The sequence below is a fragment of the Antedon bifida genome, chromosome 1, assembly GCF_963402885.1.
Source record: "Antedon bifida chromosome 1, ecAntBifi1.1, whole genome shotgun sequence".
Classification (NCBI taxonomy): domain Eukaryota; kingdom Metazoa; phylum Echinodermata; class Crinoidea; order Comatulida; family Antedonidae; genus Antedon; species Antedon bifida.
Window position 1 is genome coordinate 31,980,357 of NC_136226.1, and position 20,350 is coordinate 32,000,706.

At 35.7% G+C, this 20,350-nt stretch overlaps 3 protein-coding genes across 3 annotated transcripts; 1 reads left to right on the forward strand and 2 right to left on the reverse strand.

Moving 5' to 3' along the window:
• Positions 1 to 960: 960 nt before the first annotated feature.
• On the reverse strand, positions 961 to 14,060 carry LOC144850690 (uncharacterized). The gene is made up of 3 exons (XM_078708071.1): positions 13,451 to 14,060; positions 1,625 to 1,785; positions 961 to 1,282 (listed from the first exon to the last, which is right to left on the reverse strand). Exons 1-3 carry the CDS (start codon positions 13,923 to 13,925, stop codon positions 977 to 979), a joined length of 942 nt encoding a protein of 313 aa, XP_078564197.1. The 5' UTR covers positions 13,926 to 14,060; the 3' UTR covers positions 961 to 976.
• A 1,116-nt stretch (positions 14,061 to 15,176) lies between these two features.
• On the forward strand, positions 15,177 to 18,665 carry LOC144850561 (uncharacterized). The gene is made up of 4 exons (XM_078707859.1): positions 15,177 to 15,507; positions 15,796 to 16,208; positions 16,565 to 17,747; positions 18,054 to 18,665. Exons 1-4 carry the CDS (start codon positions 15,306 to 15,308, stop codon positions 18,212 to 18,214), a joined length of 1,959 nt encoding a protein of 652 aa, XP_078563985.1. The 5' UTR covers positions 15,177 to 15,305; the 3' UTR covers positions 18,215 to 18,665.
• A 265-nt stretch (positions 18,666 to 18,930) lies between these two features.
• LOC144850720 (melanoregulin-like) lies at positions 18,931 to 20,290 on the reverse strand. The gene is made up of 3 exons (XM_078708121.1): positions 20,127 to 20,290; positions 19,841 to 20,004; positions 18,931 to 19,467 (listed from the first exon to the last, which is right to left on the reverse strand). Exons 1-3 carry the CDS (start codon positions 20,209 to 20,211, stop codon positions 19,345 to 19,347), a joined length of 372 nt encoding a protein of 123 aa, XP_078564247.1. The 5' UTR covers positions 20,212 to 20,290; the 3' UTR covers positions 18,931 to 19,344.
• Positions 20,291 to 20,350: the final 60 nt, after the last annotated feature.

Sequence of the window (20,350 nt, forward strand, 5' to 3'; positions counted from 1 at the left end):
GGCACAAAAGATCCTTTATTCGACAATGTATGCAGCAAACATGAACGTAAAAAAATAACGTACGTCATAACGTATGCCTTTCATATAAATAGTTAAAGATATATTGTCCCCCTGAAAAATAATTTTTTTAATTTTTTGTTGAATATATCATTTTAATGTCACATAATAGTTATTCACTTTGACCAAAACTGTATTGAAAAAAAAATTATTTACCTGAAAAAATGTAATTTAAAGCAAAAAAAATACTTAAATTGTCTGTGAGACAATGAGTTTTTGGTTAAAATTAACCATTTAGGCCTATTTTGCCTTTTTAAATGAATAATAATAGTTTTCTTTCTACAGAAGTGAATAACTTTAATAAAACTGCAAAATGGCATATTAAAAGTCTGATTTTATTAATTTTCATTTTTCATGTTTTTTTGGGGACAATACATCTTTAAGATGAGATTAATCTTTACTATTGGTTTAACTCCGCTTCTTTAACTTTAACGTTGGGCCCATTGTTAAAAGTATGTGGAATGCTATTTATTATTAAAACATTAATTATTGCATCATTATAAACATGGATTTTAAATATTGATTAAAAATGTTTATTTATCTTAAAAATTCTTTGGAGACTTAAAATGGCAATTTGTGTACAACAAAATCCAGCCACACTTAATCAATACACACTTTACGGTACATTAATAATATCGTACAAACTTTGGTATATTTGAAGGGTGGTTAACAAACTCACAATATTAATATTACAAAATATAGATCTCATTCCAACTCAATTCTCTCGACATGTCTCTTTAGTCTCTTTCATGAGTTGTCTGTGATGTTAGAACACGATAGGCGAAATCAAAATATGATCTAACCGGCGCGGCGTACAAACAAACATTTTGGGACGCCCGTCCTTGATACGTCATACGCGCACCAATCCTGGAATTTGATTGAAGGAAGATCTATGTTGAAAAAAGGGTGTGATTGGATATTATCGAACCGTTTCAAATGACGTTAACCTGTCCCTGTCCGTCGTGGTAGGACACCTCCCCGCAATATAAGCATCTATTGCCATCTTCTCCGCACTTAGACCTTTCACTTCAAAACATAAACTTGCTTTTTCAATATCGTAATTGTCAGCATTCTCGTCTCCTAGTTCTGGATCTCCTTCCGATAAACTATCTTCCATAACGTCATCTTCTACGTGGTCATCCTTGACCAAGTGACCATCGGGAGTGTCCTTAATTTTCTTGCTTCGCTTCCATTTCATTCTTCGGTTTTGAAACCAAATTTTAACCTGAAGAAAAATATAAATTAGATGGTTTATCGAAAAAAGACATTAAACAACCATAACGTTATATAAAACTGTTCGTAGAAAAACGTTAAAAATAATGTTTTCACTTATAACAAGATAAATAATAAAATTCAACTAAACACTCATTGACTTCCAGCTAGTTAAATTGACTATTTGCTTTAAATTACCGTTTTTTAGGTAAATCATTTTTTAATCCAATTTTTGGTCAAAGTGAATAACTAAAATGGCATATTTAAAAAAACAAATTATATTTTCACGGGGAGAATAACAATTAACATGTTCATCAGAAAAACTGATACAAGTTAGTACAGACTAACAACATACCTGGGTTTCGGTAAGCATCAGCGAAGTTGCAACTTCGAATCTTTTTGGTCGTGATAAGTATTTGTTTTTCTTGAATTGGTTCTCCAACTCCAGCAGTTGTTGACTTGTGAAAGCTGTCCGGGGGCGACGAGACTTTCCAAGAAGCGTGTGCTGGGAATTACCTAATGAAAAAATATAAATATAATAAAGGAGGTTTATATACTGCAGTAATATGATTTCTTTATGATGTTTGCTTTATTTATTCACTTTAATTTTTATTCTAAATATATTATTCTTTATTTTAACTTTATAAATTATATTTATTTTAATTTGAGCAAAAGCAAAACTCCTGGATGGACCACCCTCATAAAATATTGTTGAAATAAAATAGATAAATAAATAGAGTGTAAAGTCCCTTGATTTCAGCGAGAAGCTCTCTTCTCCAAAAGAAGTCTCTGAAAATAGAATGGCTTCTTTTAGGCCTAAGCTAAACTAAATTAACTCTGTATTTAATAATACATCATAAACGAAAATTAATTTCCAACCTTTGGATTTATTAGTTTAAATGCCAACAATAATCATTACAAACAAATGCATATAAATCGTCAAGTATGATATTATGTTAATGTATTCATGGAGGACAGAGTATTTTCTCTATGAGCAATTCCTCGACTCGAACCACAAAGTAAATAAGTACTTTAGCGTAACAGTGTATTTTATTTTTGTCGTCGTTGTTTCAGATTCTTTATTTTATTTGTATTAATTAATTTCGGCAAACACATTTATGCAAACATAACAATGCCAAAAATAGCTAGATTTTTGCCAAGGATTGGCAAAAGATGCCAACTGCTTCTGTCGCCGATTAGGCGTGCCACTTCAACAAACAAGCTAAAACGTACAGATTCTAGAAACTATCTAAACTGAAACCTAACAACCAACTGTCAATAATGAAACAAATGAGATGTAATTTATAAATCAACTAATTAATTATCAAATAATATTTAATCTATGAATTCATTTTCACACGACGAATTTTAGATTACTTAATAATATACAAACTGTCTAATCAAACACGAACAAAGAAACGTGTTAAAAGAGATTATTATGTAGGTGACTTTAGCAATGGCATAGCACTCTCAAACAAAAACAATAAATACCATTAGCAATTGGCTAATGATTTTGATTAATTAAAAGTCTAGCATCGTTTATACCGCGTATTAATCTGTTGAATTATTAGTCAATAAAAACAAGAGCAGACCAGAGAACACTCTAGGCTGTTTTTTCGCTTGAAGTAATTTGCATTTTGATTTGAATTTAAATAGAATTCTTTAGTTTGGCTTGATTTGGCGCGATGGCGAGTATCGCCTTCAGCGCGATCCGCCTCGGCGTTAGATTTAATAAGTCCTCGGCGATGTTCAGCATTGCTTACAAACAAAACACGACAACAGGACAACTTAATGAACCATCTAAAAGCTATAATGCGTTTATAAGTTTACTAATTGTATTTTGCCACTTGGATGTTTTTATAAGAAATGAGGACAGACTGAAGATTTAAAGGAACACGTGCTAAAACCTGACTGTTACAAGCAGTAAGACATGTTCTGTTGTGTAATATAGGGTCATCGTATACCGTGCAAACATCAATCAACGAAGGCGTTAACTTTAGCGGCTCGCGTATTTTCCCCGATAGTTTCGCGGGTCCAGTAAGTCAGTAACAATTTTGAGATAAAAACAGATATGGTTTAAATTGCGGTGCACAGTTTTTCTTTTAAGCAAATAATTGATAATTTACAGTGTCATCTTCAATCCTAACTAATGATATGATGAGTTTAGTAAGTACATAAGGAAGAGTGTACTTCTTATAACCAGAAAATATTCCAATAATCTAATATCAATAACTATCAAGACAGCTATTTGTGTATGCCTGTACTCCTATTGTCCAATAACGTAATTTTTAACAATTGTATTGAGTATGGCCTAAATGAGTATCCATCAATGTTTTAATATTTATTAATTGTTTTAAAGTTTAAATTAATGTAAGTGATGTCATCTGTTTTTATTTAAATGACTAGTGTCGCCCTAACTCAAAATCCGATTCAAGTAAAAGAAAAACAAGGCCATATACATGGCTGCAGTCGCGTGCTCAAATTTGAGTTATTGTTTACCGACCGACCAACCGACCGACATAGTGAGCTGTAGAGTCGCGTTGCACGCGACTAAAAAAGAACATGAAAATGAACATGAAAACTTTAATCGCGCAGTTTGTCAATTTAAGTCGAATAAGTTCTCATGAAAAGCAATATTGAGTAATAAATAGGTGATGAAATGCAAAACCAGCAGCACTTAAGTGCAATATTAATTTAGTTTCTTGTCGACAAATACGATCACTAGAAATGATGGCCCATAGCAATTTGACGAATCTACGCTCCAATCTAAACCAATTACACCAATTTATTTTACCCTTCCGGTACGACACGATCACTTGGTGAAAATTAAGGACAAAGCACCATTAAGTAGTTGATGCCAATTTAATTTAGAGTCACTAATGATAAGTTAAATCGTTAGGTAAAATGAATCGAAAACAGAAAAATTATGAATTTGAAAATGATGAATTTAAGAAAAACGTGTACATAATACAATACAATTTGGCATGCTTTTATAATTGTGTTTGATTGATGTTCTGTAGTCTAACTTTAGGCCTACCGAAATCTTCCGTAATTGATTTGTTCATCAGTTAAAGATGTATTTTCCCCCAAAAACATGAAAAATGAAGGTTAATTAAATCAGACTTTGAATAGGTTATTTTGTAGTTTTAATAAAGTTAATCATTTTCGTAGCAAAAAAAAAATTTTTCCCTTATAAAATGACTAAATAAATGGTTAAATTCAACCACAGACCCACTGGCTGTGGCAGCTAATTTGAATATGTTTTGGCTTTCATCTTGTTTTGGCTTTCATTTTTATCCAATAAGCCAGGAAAGAATGAAACTCATGCTAACTTGTGACAACGATAATTAAACTTATGGCGCGTTTGTTATTTTATTAAGTATTTAAAATTGAATTTCTATTAAAAGCTGGTTTATCTTTTCAATTTACGCGTCAACATAGACTCATTTTTGTTCAAAGTGTTATGTAAATCTCCGCTGAATGGTTTCTAAAAGAGAAAATTAGCAAATAAAACAAACGTGACTAAATTGCCTCGTCTGAAAATTTAATAAACGATCTACGTCCAAAGCGGAAGTTGGATTCTTTACTCGCTGGAATAAATCAGAAACCGCCGCAATAATACTCCGGAAAAAACCAAGAACGCGCGTGAAAACAAGAATACCAGATAATTAAGTTCCACAACGGGAAATAATTTCAGCGCAAGAAAGGTATTAATTCGCAATTGTGGAATTTCAGAATACAAGTTCTACTTACGACGAATTATAAGAAATTAAAATGAGACTAACTGTCAATAACCAAACTGATTGAAATCGTTTAGTGTTGTTTAAGGATATATCGAATTACTAGTCGGCTAAAATTATTAATAAAACTTCGTAATTTTGCAAACAGATTATTGTAAACGCACGCTTGCCAAGATGACAATAAACCCGCTTAGAGTTACACAATTAATTAAAAATAAAGTATGGTAATTTATCACCGTATCGTATGCCATTAATAACGTAATCAGATAATAAATATATAATTTTGATTAATTAGTTGGATAATCAATTAAAAGTTGTTTTTATTAATTTAACTTGTTTTCGACAAATTGCTAACATAATGAGTGTGTGTTTATCAAGGAATTCCGTAAAGTAGGGGTCGAACAGTTTATATTTTAGGTGTTTTTCTCTTTAAAATGAATGAATGGGTGGTGTCCGCTGCCCTTTACTTTTCCAAGCATTTTCGCTGAGTCCTTCTCGTGCGTTATTTGAAAGTAACGGTAGGCCTATAGTGTGTGTTACTATTTTGTCAACGTTCTGATAGTCAAACATTCTTTAATATCAATTTTCTTAGTTGTACAACAGTGTATTACTGACCAATTTCAACCCATTTTTCTTATAGAACGATTTCACTTGCAGCTGTGACGTGTCCATTGATCTCGGTATTCAAGACTCATTGACTGATGGTGGATGGAGTTAAAACAAAAGAAAAACGTTTGGTGCTGGTAAGCTATCACATCTACTTATGCTCGCTATCAACAATTAATTAGTACAAAAACAAATCGTCATATTCGTATCTCAATGATCACCATGTCTAGTTACGGTAAATAGACAGAAATCTGGCGCAAGGAGATAACAGATTGATAAAATAAAAGCGACCGAGAGACTTGTGTAAATTGAAACGACGATGACGCCATAATCAAACATTTTATAAGTTTAGATATTTATATGAGCAAATCTGTTTAGAGTAATTATACAGATTGTATTGCTTACTTGGCGCGTTATTAACAGAAAGTAATTAGTCAATGACGGCTAATTATCACACGTCATCAGCGAGTGAGGTAAATCTACGACATGCTTTTTGACAGGTTTAGTAGTAATGATGATTGCTAGCCCAAACCCATGTCAATTTGTCGTTAGGTACGTCAGGAGAATTAACCGTGCCACACGCTGCCGGCAATTGCATATGAAATGCATGGCTTAATAGGTAATCACTTTTTCGAGTTTAATTAATTGGTAAATTGCTGAAAAAGTCAAGGAGAACGTGTGCTTTTGTGAAGAAGCGGGTTGGTAGGAATTGAATTGAATTGAAATATTTTATTTATACTGGGCGACCTCTTCAGTCAAAGACTGATCTCCCAGAGGGCCCAGTAATGATCAGTGGCTGTGATGTACTAGTACACTAGAGTAACCCCCTACTCGTCTCGAAGGATGTACTAGGTTCCTTAAAGTGCTAGATGTGTACACTGGACCTACAGTTTAGAATCCTTATCCCAGAAGACTTGTTCTACCACAGAACTATGGAGTAAGTGCAGCGTGGGACCCTGATTCAAATAAGGTGGGTGGGGGAGGGGATTCTGCGCGTATCGTATGGGACCCCATTAAATAAAAGCGGTATAGGCTTCATGCACGATCTTACTTCTACGACGCATCACCAAATGTGTCAATACGATCTTCTTACAAAGTAGTCCGAATGAGACGGGGAATTGTAAAAGGCAAGCGATGAGTGAATGCGCATCTAAAACCCGAATCATTTCACTGTCACAAAGAACGGTAAAACAGATAATTTAATGTTTATATGTTGATTAGATTAGCTAATTGCTGTGACTGTAATTTACTCACAACCGATAAACATGTGTAAAACAATTTTCTAAATTGAGTTCTTTATCGATTTCGTCGCGTTCTTTCCATCTGGACGGCGTCGATGACTAATTTACGTTATTTTGATCAGGATGTGCTCATGGTGTGTTTGTTGGATGAGATAAAAAAAACGCTATAATCATTACTGATTTTAAATAATAAGTATATTTACTTGAATTAGCGCGGTAGTTTGTTATCGGAATGCGTTTGTTAATAGTTAATACACGATTAAACTGGTCATCTACGGAAAACTTTATGTGACAAAAATGTGATGTGCCCATATATGGACATGATGATGTCATATTACTACCATATTTGGGCACAATCATCATGACGTTTACAAGTTAATACACGATTAAACTGTTCATCTATAGACGAAATATATATATTTTTATATATTTAAACTTTTCACATTCAAGAGTGAACTGCGTTTGAGTTGACTGCGTTTCTTTTGAGAAACCTGTGACTATTTCGTTATGCTTTGTTCTAGTTTTGAGAAAGGTGTTATAATGTGATAGTACCAGTCACATTATAACAGTTGTATGCTGTTACATTACATCGATTTATAGATGCAAAGGATGATTATTAAAGCCTCTGACGAATGATTTAAAATAGATCACCACAAACGTAGCCTTGTCTACACTACACCATATTTAAGCATATCACTACCATAGTTAGGCACATCACACTTTTCTTGTCAAACTAGTTTGATAGTGTAGACAGAGCTTTAGAGTAACACCCATCAATTACTAGTTTAGTGAACTCTCACAAAACAATAAATTTGTATTATTATATCGATGTTAATTTAGGTTAAATAGAGCGTCATGTGACCGTCATCAACCTAATAGGAATGTAAGAGCCAGCAAGGCCCTTTAATTCGTCAATGATACACCCGAATGATCGGTATTTAGATGTAATTACAGATAATAGAATTCGATTATAACTCATTCTGTTAATTTGTCATCCTAATTGAAAATGAAAATAATGTTGGCGGTGAATATTTGGTCTCTAATGTGAAGGCAGCCGGTTGTAGGATAATTTGTACCACAAGATAATAAGATGATCTAATTTTCAGCTGCAGATAATGTAAAGCTCTGTGTACACTATCATCAAACTAGTTTGACAAAAAAAGTGTGACGTACCAAATATGGTAGTGATATACCCAAATATGGTAGTGATATGACATAATCAGTTCTATATACAGTTTGATAGTGTAGACAGAGCTTAATGACCTGGTAGTTTGGTTAGTCTTAGCACCAGTCCGTGACTTGGAATTTATTCATATTCAAGATTTGAGTATTACTTTGTGTTATAACTTATACTTGTGCAGTTTACTAGTTCTAGCAGTTTCTAATAAATTGTTCTCAGATTTGGCGTAAGCGATAAGTGGGCGTGGACGTTTTAAGCTCTGTCTACACTATCAAGAACTTTATGTGATGTGCCCATATATGGACATGATGATGTCATATCACTACCATATTTAAGCATATCACTACCATATTTGGGCACATTACACTTGTTTTTGTCAAATTAGTTTGATAGTGTAGACAGAGCTTTAGGGTGTTGATGAAACGCTTTCTAATAAGAATTAGACTAGAAGCAGACTAGAAGCAGACTAGACTATGTGAACTGGGGCTTACCTGTTCATTCAGTGTACAGTTCATTACATTGCCTATTAATTCCCAATAAAGTTTAAAATAGTAAGGTTAACAGGTACAATGTAGATAAATAAAGATTAAACACTTACAATTTGCAATATGTATCATCGTATTTAAATTTTGCAAAGCAAAGTTTACAGATAAAGTTATCAAAATGATAATGTTGACACGTCGAATGTTTAATGACTGTTTTGGTTCCTAAACTTCGCAGGAATGTTTGAAAATATCATTAAAAACTAATTTACTTGTTTATCGTTATCAATGGGTCATGTATTAGCTATCAATCAGCTATCAAAAGCCAATGCTGTAAGTGCACGTAGGCGTTAGGCCTATGGGGTAGGAGTTAGACCCATGGGATAGGCGTCAGGCCTATGGGGTAGGCGTTAGGCCTATGGGATAGGCGTCAGGCCTATGGGGTAGGCGTTAGGCCTATGGGATAGGCGTCAGGCCTATGGGGTAGGCGTTAGACCCATGGGTGGGATGTTTTTAATGCGCAAACATGTGAAACGCTTACATACGTATACAAACGCTTGCAGTCGATGGTTGAACGTATTATGCGAAACCGTCCGTTCCGCCGAAACATGTATCTTTTGAAACTTGTTATACTCATTTCAATCCGTACTTGATATTATCTTATTATTCAACCTTTCCCTTGTAGATGAATGAGGATATTTTTATTTCTACAATTAAATTAGGTTTACTTGACTTAAAAGCCCCACCCAAACTATATTGCCGCGGAGCTTATAGGAGCCCCTGAGCAATACCCAGAGGAAAAACAGGCATCAAAATATGTCGAAAAGGGCTAAAAACACCCGAGGCCCCATTGGAGGGCCACTAGGGGTTCCTAAACCAGGCATCTGCGTTACGCCACTGCATGTTTCCCTGTCTGAACACATTGAATTTGGGGGGTTATGCAAAATCGACACAGTTGTCTGCTATCAGTTTGGACTTGGCTCAAGTAAATCCACTTCACATTGCATAGTTGTGTTCTATTAGCACTACAGATACACTATCTCAAAGAGGTTATTTAATGGCCCATTATTTTACTAATCAGAATCGTCATTGATTTTTAATGTGTAGTTGGTGTAGATTGGTGTCTACCTCAAGTGTTTGTACACTGTACACAACGCTTCGTGGCGGCACAATATACAACAGGCGATATCAACAATATCGCGATCGCTAAACATAGCTCAAGATAGACAGAGCATCGATAATTTGAAAGAAAACACATGTTTTGAGTACCATTGAAGTGCTGACTGTACAATCTAAATTAGACTCATTTAATATAATTAACAATGATAATGATTGTTCAACCTCTTTGCTTGGTTGTTTTGTCAGAATGTGAGGCGTTAGTTTGTAGGCCTACTGGACCACCAATAAACGTACGGTAGTTCAATGTATAGCGTACATTAACAATTAGATTTCCGAAATATTTGTACAGATTCAAAAATATATCATAATGTTAGAGCATGATTTATTCAAAGAACGCCAAAATTAAATAGAAAAAAAGTAAATTTGAAACCGCACAGAAATACCGAACGAACATCAATTAATATCGGGCCCCACAAGAGATCTGGGGCGGATTGCTATAAGCGGTCTATAACCGGTCTTAGCGCTTAGCCGGCTATAATTCGTGACGTAGCAAGTAGTCTTATATTATAGACCATTGCTATACCGCGGTCTAACCTGTAAACGGTCTTTAAAATTAAAGCCTACTCGAAGGAGTCTTAAAACAGTCTTAAACCTCTCTTTTTGTTGCTTTTACGTATTATTTATCGTCAAAGAAAACCAATTGAACGAGTTTTAAGTGTTAAATCAAATAATAACGGTGATTTTATTGTTATATAGGCCTAGAATGGATTTTCTCGCGTAGAAATGTACGTACTGTTATGATTGTGAATTGAACAAGCGTGACGAACATTACCTTATTTGACTGTTTTATAGCAATCCACCCCTGGTTTTATTTGGATTGTATTGCATTGAAACTCCAGTCTTCAATTGAAAAAGATCATGTTTTGTTCTTTGGTCTGGGGTATTAGAAAGTTCATGACATTGGGGTAATGTGTAGACAGTTATAAATCTGGTAATTCGTTTTATCGCAAATAGCTTGATTTCACGAGGAACGTCATTGCACAGTGCATGATGGGAAGGGTTTGGGAGCAAACGTCACGACGCGTACGTAAAAACAACAAATCACGTACGTACGCGTCGTGACGTTTGCTGCCAAACCCTTCCCATCATGCGTCGCGTACACCATTTGCGATAAACCTTTATATTTCCGTAATTATACAGGCATACTAAGTATTGGACTTATTGTCCTACTGACGATGAGTTATAATTGGAAATGCACGAACAGCGGTATTGTTTAATATAACTCAAATTAGCAAAGTAAATACATTATAAAACACTATGTTTGAATAAGGCTTTCTTAGATTAGTTTCAACTGTCATGACGTTATTATCATTTATGTTTTATTGTATGTTACTTAAGCAGCATTGTGTACATTCATGCCAGACTAATTGGCGTAATCAGTGTGATTAGTGATATCAATACTTGAAATGATTTCATTATTAAATAACTCATTCGTTGTCCTGGTCCTTGCTTACTAACCACTTAACAATCTAATAATCATCTCTAATTTTACACCGATTTGTAACTCTTGAGTCGTAAATCAAACCAAGTTTTCTTCTTGTTTATATTCGGTTAACGGTTGGTTATTACCGTGTATTCGAGAGCCATACAAGATGCTTGTAATTATGTTGAGTTGCCGCGTAGTCAATACGCGAGGCGCGGCTTCGTTAGCAATTCATTTTGGTAAGGTGTAATTTACCGATCTGAATGTACGTGTTTGTATTTCTTAGCAACTCGATTTATTAGTTTTAAAATTAAAACTGTTCATTTATCGTTGTCATGAAACATTAATTTCAATGTTTGTAGTTTTAATGTGTACATAGCAATGAACGCCTTTGAAGTCCAATAGTCATTGAATGTATTTAGTTTTAGTGAGAATGTCCATTATAATATGCGCATTTTTTTAGAATTCCATTCATTCAGGTATTGTATGTTTTGACAGAGTAGTGGCTCCTGGTAAATATGAATGTGTGTATACTGTGTTACAAAATATATATTCTAAATCTCTGTCTACACTATCAAACTAGTTTGACAAAAAAAGTGTGATGTGCCCAAATATAGTAGTGAGATTCTTAAATATGGTAGTGATATTATAACATCATCATGTCCATAATATGGGCACATCACATTTGTTGTAACGTAAAGTTTGATAGTGTAGACAGAGCTTAAGATAATGTTAAAGTTTGCGAGAGAAAACATATAAAACACACAATTTTAGTGACACTCAATGAATTACGTAAAGAAGGCTTTCCTTGACTTAACGTTTAAGGCGATTATTCACGTACAGTAATATAAATTGAACGTATATAATGTTTGATTGGCGTTGGTTTATCCGCGAGTCAACAAATTACTGCAATTGCGTCCAACGGAACAAATTAAGCTCTGATTGGATCATGATTGGAACGTTTGATTAAAGACTCAATTTGAAAACAATTAATTGACAATCGGCTGCAATTATCCGCCATTTAGCCGGCAATTTGCTTCCAAATTAGCTTCATCGTGTATTTATTAGATTTCAGTTTTACTAGTTGGGAAATTAATTTGATTGATGATAATGGGTAGCGTTTGTTTGATGGCAGTTCAAGTTTAAAGCGTGGCTATCACTAGAGACGCAACGCAAGGACGTACGCGCAACGCAAGCGAATTGACCAATGATAAGCCACTGTTTCGAATAATCCATCGCTTGTGATTGGTCAAATCACTTACGTTACGTTACGTCCTTGCGCTGTGTCTCTAGTGTGATCCAAGCTTTAAACTTGAACTGCCATTAAAACAAAAACTGTCTGTGCTTGATGTTTTTAGCTTTTTATCTAAATTTAGAGACATACTCTTTGCTACCCACATAATTGTTATATCAATTTAGATTTATAATGGGCATATACTCTTATACAGCAGCAGCCTAATGGAATTGTTTGGTCAACCAACGTCCAGTCCCGGGTCCTGCACCTCTTGACCAGGTCCAAGATATAACTACGGGTTAATTGTTTTCTTATCATGATATCGTGCTTTGATTTTGTTGCTGTACTCTTTACATATTGACATGGTGGTATTAAACAGATTATTCTTTTTAATCGTTTTTGCACCTGAGATAAGCAAATAAACATATCGATATGTTGCCTCAATTAGTCTAGTTATACACAATCATAATTATTAGTTTAATATTGCAAATAATTAATCACTAACTAAACGTCGGTTAGAACACGTAAATAATAAATAAGTGTTTAAGATAAATCTCTGCATAGATCGCGTTGGATGTTATTATATAAAATACAGGCAGATATTCAACACAGAACTACCCTATATCCTTAAACAGAGGAAGCTCAGAACATTCGGCATGGGTGAGGGGCGGATCTAGGGGGAAGCGTTAAGTTTGTCTACACTATCAAACTAGTTTGACAAACAAATTCATGCGATGTGCCCCAATATAGTAGTGATATGCCCAAATATGGTAGTGATATGACATCATCATGTCCATATATTGGCACATCATATTTTTTTGTCACATAAAGTTCAATAATGTAGACAGAGCTTAAGGGACGCGCCAGCCCATGTAACCTAAACATGATAGTATAACATTTTAAACACAAACACAAGACGCTAAAGTGGACACTATACGGTACATTTATAATTAACAGTAAACATGAAAGTATGATATCATTTAGGCCTATAGATACAAACTTGTAATACTTTACGCGGTCCATTATGAATAAAACCCAGATTGATTTACTTTGATGATATTTATAGTTTTAAAAATGTAATGTAAAAACAGCTTACTTGTAAAGTCTCCCAGTCTTGGGATAAGCATCCCACCTCGCATCCAATCAATATGGAACGCTGGAAAACCATGCGCCGTTTTCATTACATGTTCATGGAAGGGATTGAGCGCCATCGGGTGATGTGGGTTCATGAGTCCATAGGCTGCTGCTGGATGGGCGGCGTACAAAGCCGGCATCAATGCCTGTTGGCTAAATATGGACGAAGACGCACTTGGAAGATTCAACAGTCCAGGCTTAGGTATAATACTGCTTGATGTTAACGGCCTAGGCGGTGAGGTTGACTGCTGCCGTGGGCTAGGAGTGTGTTGTGGTGCCCCGATCGGTGGTGAGGTAGCATTCGGTCTTGTTGGTGAATTTACCGGTGATGGTGTCTGTTTCTTTGGTGCTGCGTTACTTGAAAGCAAAGAGTCGATAGAAAACGAAGGTTTATCCATGTTCCTCTGTATCACAATAAAGTTTTCTAAATATTTCATAGATTAATATAATATCTTCAAATCAATTTGTCCAATCGCTTTAAAAGAGTCCAAACTTATTGGATTATTTGTCACTAAACCGAGAACTGAACTTGTCAATGTCCGTCGTTAAATGACATTAGCAGCAATTGAGTATTACACAAAGATTTCCTTCAATACATGTGTGATGAACTTGGCCTCGTAGCCTTTATGACTTTCTATGATACCATCACTTTATTTCAACTAATCATCTGTTACAGTTCTTATTATTATATCACGTATAATCCAACATAACAATACCGTGCTCTGATTGGTCAGATTTATGTAAACGAATTCAATATACAAAATGCAATCTGGATGGTGGGTGGACGGATAATTAAGCCGCATAATTATGTGTTGACACCATTGGCGAATGATCAATCATAATCGACTTCCCTTATCTGCTCATGCGTACAAGAATCAACACTATTATTAACTGCCGCACCATTTGTTTTGTGACTTTGATCAAATTCTGTGTGTGTATCAATGGAGTTTGTTTTGTGTCGGTAATATTGTTTGTTTTAAAGGTTTTGTCAAAAACATACATTTTATCAAATTAATTATTTCGTAAACAGGTCAATGACTTGAATGAAATAACGATAGAAATGAATAACGTAGTATCTTGAATATTATTATTATTGAATATTATGTATCATAATATGTATTTTAAGCGTAAACAAAATACAGTAATAGTGGTTCGAACCCGTGACAATGCCGAATGGTCAAAACACTGACAAAGCACATATTATTTACATTTACATTTTTTACTTTATTTATAAATTTCTCCGCTTTATGCCTTTCAAAATTTACCCTAAATTCACATTTATCCCGGACTATCCTATTTATCATACACTCTTGAAATGACGAGCGGTAACGGTAAGCGAATAAAAAACCCCGCGCAGCTTGCCCTACGTAGAATCTGTATCTATCCTGAGCGGGCTCCGCATTGTGTGTAAATGATCATAAGGAATAACGTAGATTCTATATTTTATTACCGTGTGAATTGGCCTTTAGGCAGTTCCCGTCTTATACGTACTGAATGAAAGAACAGAAACAAAACCGAATTGTGTGTCGATATAGAGGGCGCGCTGTAAGTTTCTGTCTGCTACCTTGCATCTTTGATGCTTATTGTGTCGCATGGTATGCTTGGTAAACAGTAGTATTGAATATTCATGAATTTCTGGAATGACAATTAGCGTATACAAGAGGGCGGCATACTGATAGATGGAATGTTACACAGGTGCAGTTCTTACAATACGTTACATTCAGACTTGTAATCTCTTGACACGCGTTGAGCTAGCCTAGTACCGTTGTCGAAATCACATTTTTTGCTGCGACTCTTAGAACTAATAACAAGTCTAAATGGCTAATCAACAAACAGCTAATGCAGCCCCGCCTGACCACCACCACCACCACCACCAGCAGCAGCAGCAGCAGCAGCAAGGGTTACCGGGTACGACAGCAGGCCTTACATTGTTGCAAATTGCACCAACGCCAAATATGTCGCATCTTGCTCCAACAACTCCAGGCTTTCAGCAATTCCCACAGCTGCAGCTTCTACAAGGTAGGACAACATAGTAATATGTTTAACGGTTCTATGTAGGCCTATGCTAGATATAAATTTGTTATCTGCCAATATTAACTGTCATCTGAATGGTTTCTGAATTTGTTTCTGATGTCGACAATTATTGTCTAGAGGATTTATATCGTCGATGTTGTTTCGACAAAATACAAATCTACTGCGCTTTAACCGCAGTCATGTTTTCTTCCTAATATAAGTCTGAAAATATTTAAAATAACACCATGCGTGCATGCTTTATATGGTCAAATAAATAACTTGTTTATGTTTTAGGTCAACACATGATACAAGGCCAACAAATGATTCCGGGTCAACACATGATGCAGGGCCAGCAGATGATACCTGGCCAGCAGATGATACCTGGCCAGCAGATGATGCCGTACCAAACTCTATATCTACATCAAAATAACAACAACATTGGTCAACAGTTGCAACTTCTACAGCAGTCCACTTCTTCTAACCAACAGTTCCATATTTTACAACATCCCCAGTTTGCTCCCGGTCAGCAGTTGCAACTTGTACAACAACAACCACCTCAGTTAATTTTAGTTCCTAACAATCACTTTGTTGGCAATACTCCTCAAACTCCAGCTCATATCTTGTGTGGCACTCAAGGATCTTCGTCGATGCTTCCGACGTTATTGTTAATGCCTTCAAATACTGTAAAACATCAGAATGAACCCCAGGTGCGTCACTGTATACTTTATTCAGTTTAGAAAAGATGCCACTCTATAATTCCGGTCGTTTGGATACCGTATGTGTATGGATGCGTGTGGTACCAACAATGAACACACGCACACACTTTCTCTTCAGCTTGGTTCCCACTAGAACGTAACGTAAGGACGTAGACGCAACGCAAGCGAGTTGACCAATGACAAGCGACAGTTCGAATAATCCATCGCTTGTGATTGGTCAAATGCCTCACGTTGCGTTACGTGTTGCGTCTCTAGTGGGAACCAGGCATTAACATAGATACTACTATCGACCATACGTTTGTATGTTAGTACACCTTTAACCCGATTTCATTTTTATTTTATTTTAGAAAAGCGAGAAAGATCCTGGCAACAATAACAAAGAAAACCAGAATGAAGTGACGTTGCAATCGAATGATACCGCGAGAGACTTTGCGACGGCTGCCGTTGCGTCTACGCCGCTTGAGGAGACTACCAAGTTAATGAAAACAATCTCACTGGACAACAGTTACAGCTACCTGAACTACAACCCAGACATGGAGGCGGTTCTTGAAAACACTTTGTACGTTAGTTGCGGCGATCCTAAAGTTCGACAACTTCCGACAAATGTTCGGCCACCATCTCCGATGTTGCCATTCTCAAATTACGGATGTAAGATTCGCAGGATGAACCCAAACGATACTGTATTAACTTCCGAAGACGATCAAGCAATATCCGATGACTCCACATTTACTCATGATCAACATCTCCATAGCGTCTGGATGAGTTACGATGATGAAAAGATGTTTCGTTATAAACCAATCCTCGTCGACAGAAGTTCTGCTGACGAAAGTAACACCAGCGTAGGCTCTGACGATGAGGGCGATTCGTCCCACACAGCAGTAGGGTTCCACTCTATACAAGATGATGAGGCTAGATACTGTATGTCGAAAACCAACGAAACCGACGATACATGCGAAATTAGCACCGAGATTGAAAATTCATGCGATACTTCCGAAACGCATCAAGTGCGGACTACTTGCGATGAGATTGACGTCATCAGTTCCTATACAAGGGGGTTTAAGCAAACTGCTGATCAGCTGAGAAATACAGGATTGTCGCCTTATGGCACAGGGAGCAACAGCAGCGAAGGGCAGAAGGACTCGGCGTTTGAAACCAGTGACTCTAGTGATGGAAAGGCAACCTACTCGCCGAAAAACGGTCAAACCGGAAGTAAAATATCAGTTGAAACTGGACCACCACTCGGTACCTATCAGAGTATTCAGAAAACAAACAATATTCCCCCAAAACCTAACCTCAAGAAAGGAATCAAATCTTCAACAAAACAAACAACGATATCGTCAAAAGGCAAATTCTCTTCTTCTCTGCAACCACCTAGAGATTCAAAAAGGAAGTCGGTGTCACCAACGGGAACTCTGGGTGGTAAGGTTCATCAGTCTATCAATGCCAAAAGAACAACGATTTCACCGGCGACAAGAAGTTTAAAAGCTTCCGGCAGATCATCTAGTCTAAGAACTGGAATCAAGGTTACACGTAAGTGAACAATGGTTTTTAAACGTGGTTCCCACTAGGACGCAAGGCAAGAAAGTATTGACAACCGACAATTCGAATAATCTATCGCTTTTGATTGGTCAATTTGCTTGCGTTGCGGCTTACGTCTTTGCGTTGCGGCTTACGTCTTTGCGTTGCGTTCTAGTGGAAACTAAGCTTATCAGGACGCAACGCGTCCGTAATTCGACAAAACCATCATTTGTGATTCGTCACTCCGTTATGCACTAATAACAAACCAAATTTTTCCATATTTTTTTCAAATTGTTAATTTGTTTATTTTATTTTCAGTTCCTCTTCGTAAACCTGGAAACAAACTGAGCGAATCTGCTCGACAGCCAAGCAGTAAATTCGGATGCAGTGCAGCGCCCTCAGAGTGTAGATCTTTGCGAGCAGACGGTTATCATCATAAATCAAAGCGAGCAGGCGAAGACGATTCCCGCCAAATTTAGAAACGAAATATCGAGTGTATAGTGAAATATATTATATTTATATAAGATTATATAAGATTATATTATGTATTTAATTATTATTTTCAAATGTATTTATATTCAAATCTATTTTCAAATACACAAAAATGCACTTTTAATAAAGTGTATTTAATACATGCACTTCATTAAAACCCGTTGGTAGTCAGTCCAATGATTGGTTCGATTCACTCATTCTCAATTCTCTTTAATCAACTGTTCATTGGTGGTTATTTTTATTAGATAAGGTTTAAAAAAAGCAAAATGATAAAACAAGGGTTAGATAAAAATATTGTTGATATGGTATGTGATGATGTAATAAATGGTGAAATTGTTATATACTGTTCAAATGAATTTTGTAAAATGAATGAATGAACGTTTTTGTATTGTATTAGTAAGTTGTTATAATAAATGTTTTGCATTGTTCAATAATCAATAGTTTTGTGATTTGGTACTATTAATAATATAATTACTACACACTACACGCTTGTTGATGATTTGATTCAGTTTATTTCAGAAATGAAACATGTACAACGTCGACTAACCATTGAAGAGACCATTGTCCCGGTAGCGAAATTTCTTTTCGTACATAAGTTGGGGTTCATGAGAAATCTCTTTTTACTTTATAGTGAGAGAGAGACAGATTATTTGGGGGGTTAGGTTTAGTTATATTTAGAAAGTAGTTCGACTATCTTTCACAATGAGTCCCCAAATTTTGTACGAAAAAAGTCGCGTCCCGGTAGACTTCTTCGATCCACGCAATATAATAATTATTGCAGTCATACTAACTAAAATATTCATTAAATGAATAAAATTCCTGCAGTTGTTGCATGGCATATGAAACGTTGGTTTAACTGAACTTACATAGGCGGTTCAGGTAATGGTAAAAGAACCCAAACTATGCGATATGCGCAGCTAACCCACTGAATTGAACTTAAGTGAAAAATCTTTCAAACGAAGTCTAGTTTATCCTTCTGGTGAGAATATATGTCCGTACATTTCATGTCCTTTTTGATACGGGTCCATAGACAAAACAAAACTGGAATGGAAATATTCGTTTTCCTGCAAGTTGATGATGCTTGATGATTTTCACTGGGAAAATATTCGACATGTTATCAGTCTGTCAGGAACCCAGAGTCATTTACAATTTGTGACGTCATCGTCATTTCTTCTGGTGGGTACATATTCTTTGCGATGCGTATAAAGTTGTCTGCAGCATCCAGATCTAGTAAGCGATCCTGTAGTTGAATAAACACAAGCATATACTATTTACATCTGTTAATTTTGCATGTTATAAAATTATTATTTTAATCAAACATACATTAATTCACACATTCAGTTATATAGTATTATAGTGTAAAGCTCTGTCTACACTATCAAACTAGTTTGACAAAAAAAGTGTGATGTGCTCAATATGGTAGTGATATTCCCGAATATGGTAGTGATATGACATCATCATGTCCATATATGGGCACATCACCATTATTGTCACATAAAGTTTGATAGTGTAGACAGAGCTTAAGGGGATTAAATATTAAAGCCATGTAATAATAGTATTGGTTCTAATAAAATGTTTACAGATCTTACGGTAATTTATTTGGTGAAACTTACTAATATGATTGTGTACCGTTGTGGTTGTGTGACGTCTTCTAGGAAGATTGACGTCTGCGTGGCCAACGTGTCGTGTAGTTGGCGCGCCTTTTGTGCAGAACCTAACGTCTTTGACGCAGACGACGAGGTGACCACGAGAAGTGATTTAGCATCTTCAGTGAAACCTTCAAAATGAATAATTTTTTATGTTTTGGTTTAGTATTATTTGCTTAATTTCTATACCGTATATGGGTCAGGTTAGTTATTCCAGATGATTTAAGGGGAAAGACGGACAAACGTAGCTTACCTAAGCGATCCAAGACTTTCTTCCATCGCTCTCGAACAGCTAGTCTCCGAGATCGTATTCTGCTTATCTCAATATCAACATCCATCCATTCCTACAAACACAATAATAAAAATAAAATAATATATATTATTTTAAGGTTTATCGCAAATAGTTTGATTTCACGAGGAACGTCATTGCACAATGCATGATGGGAAGGGTGTGGGAGCAAACGTCACGAAGCATAC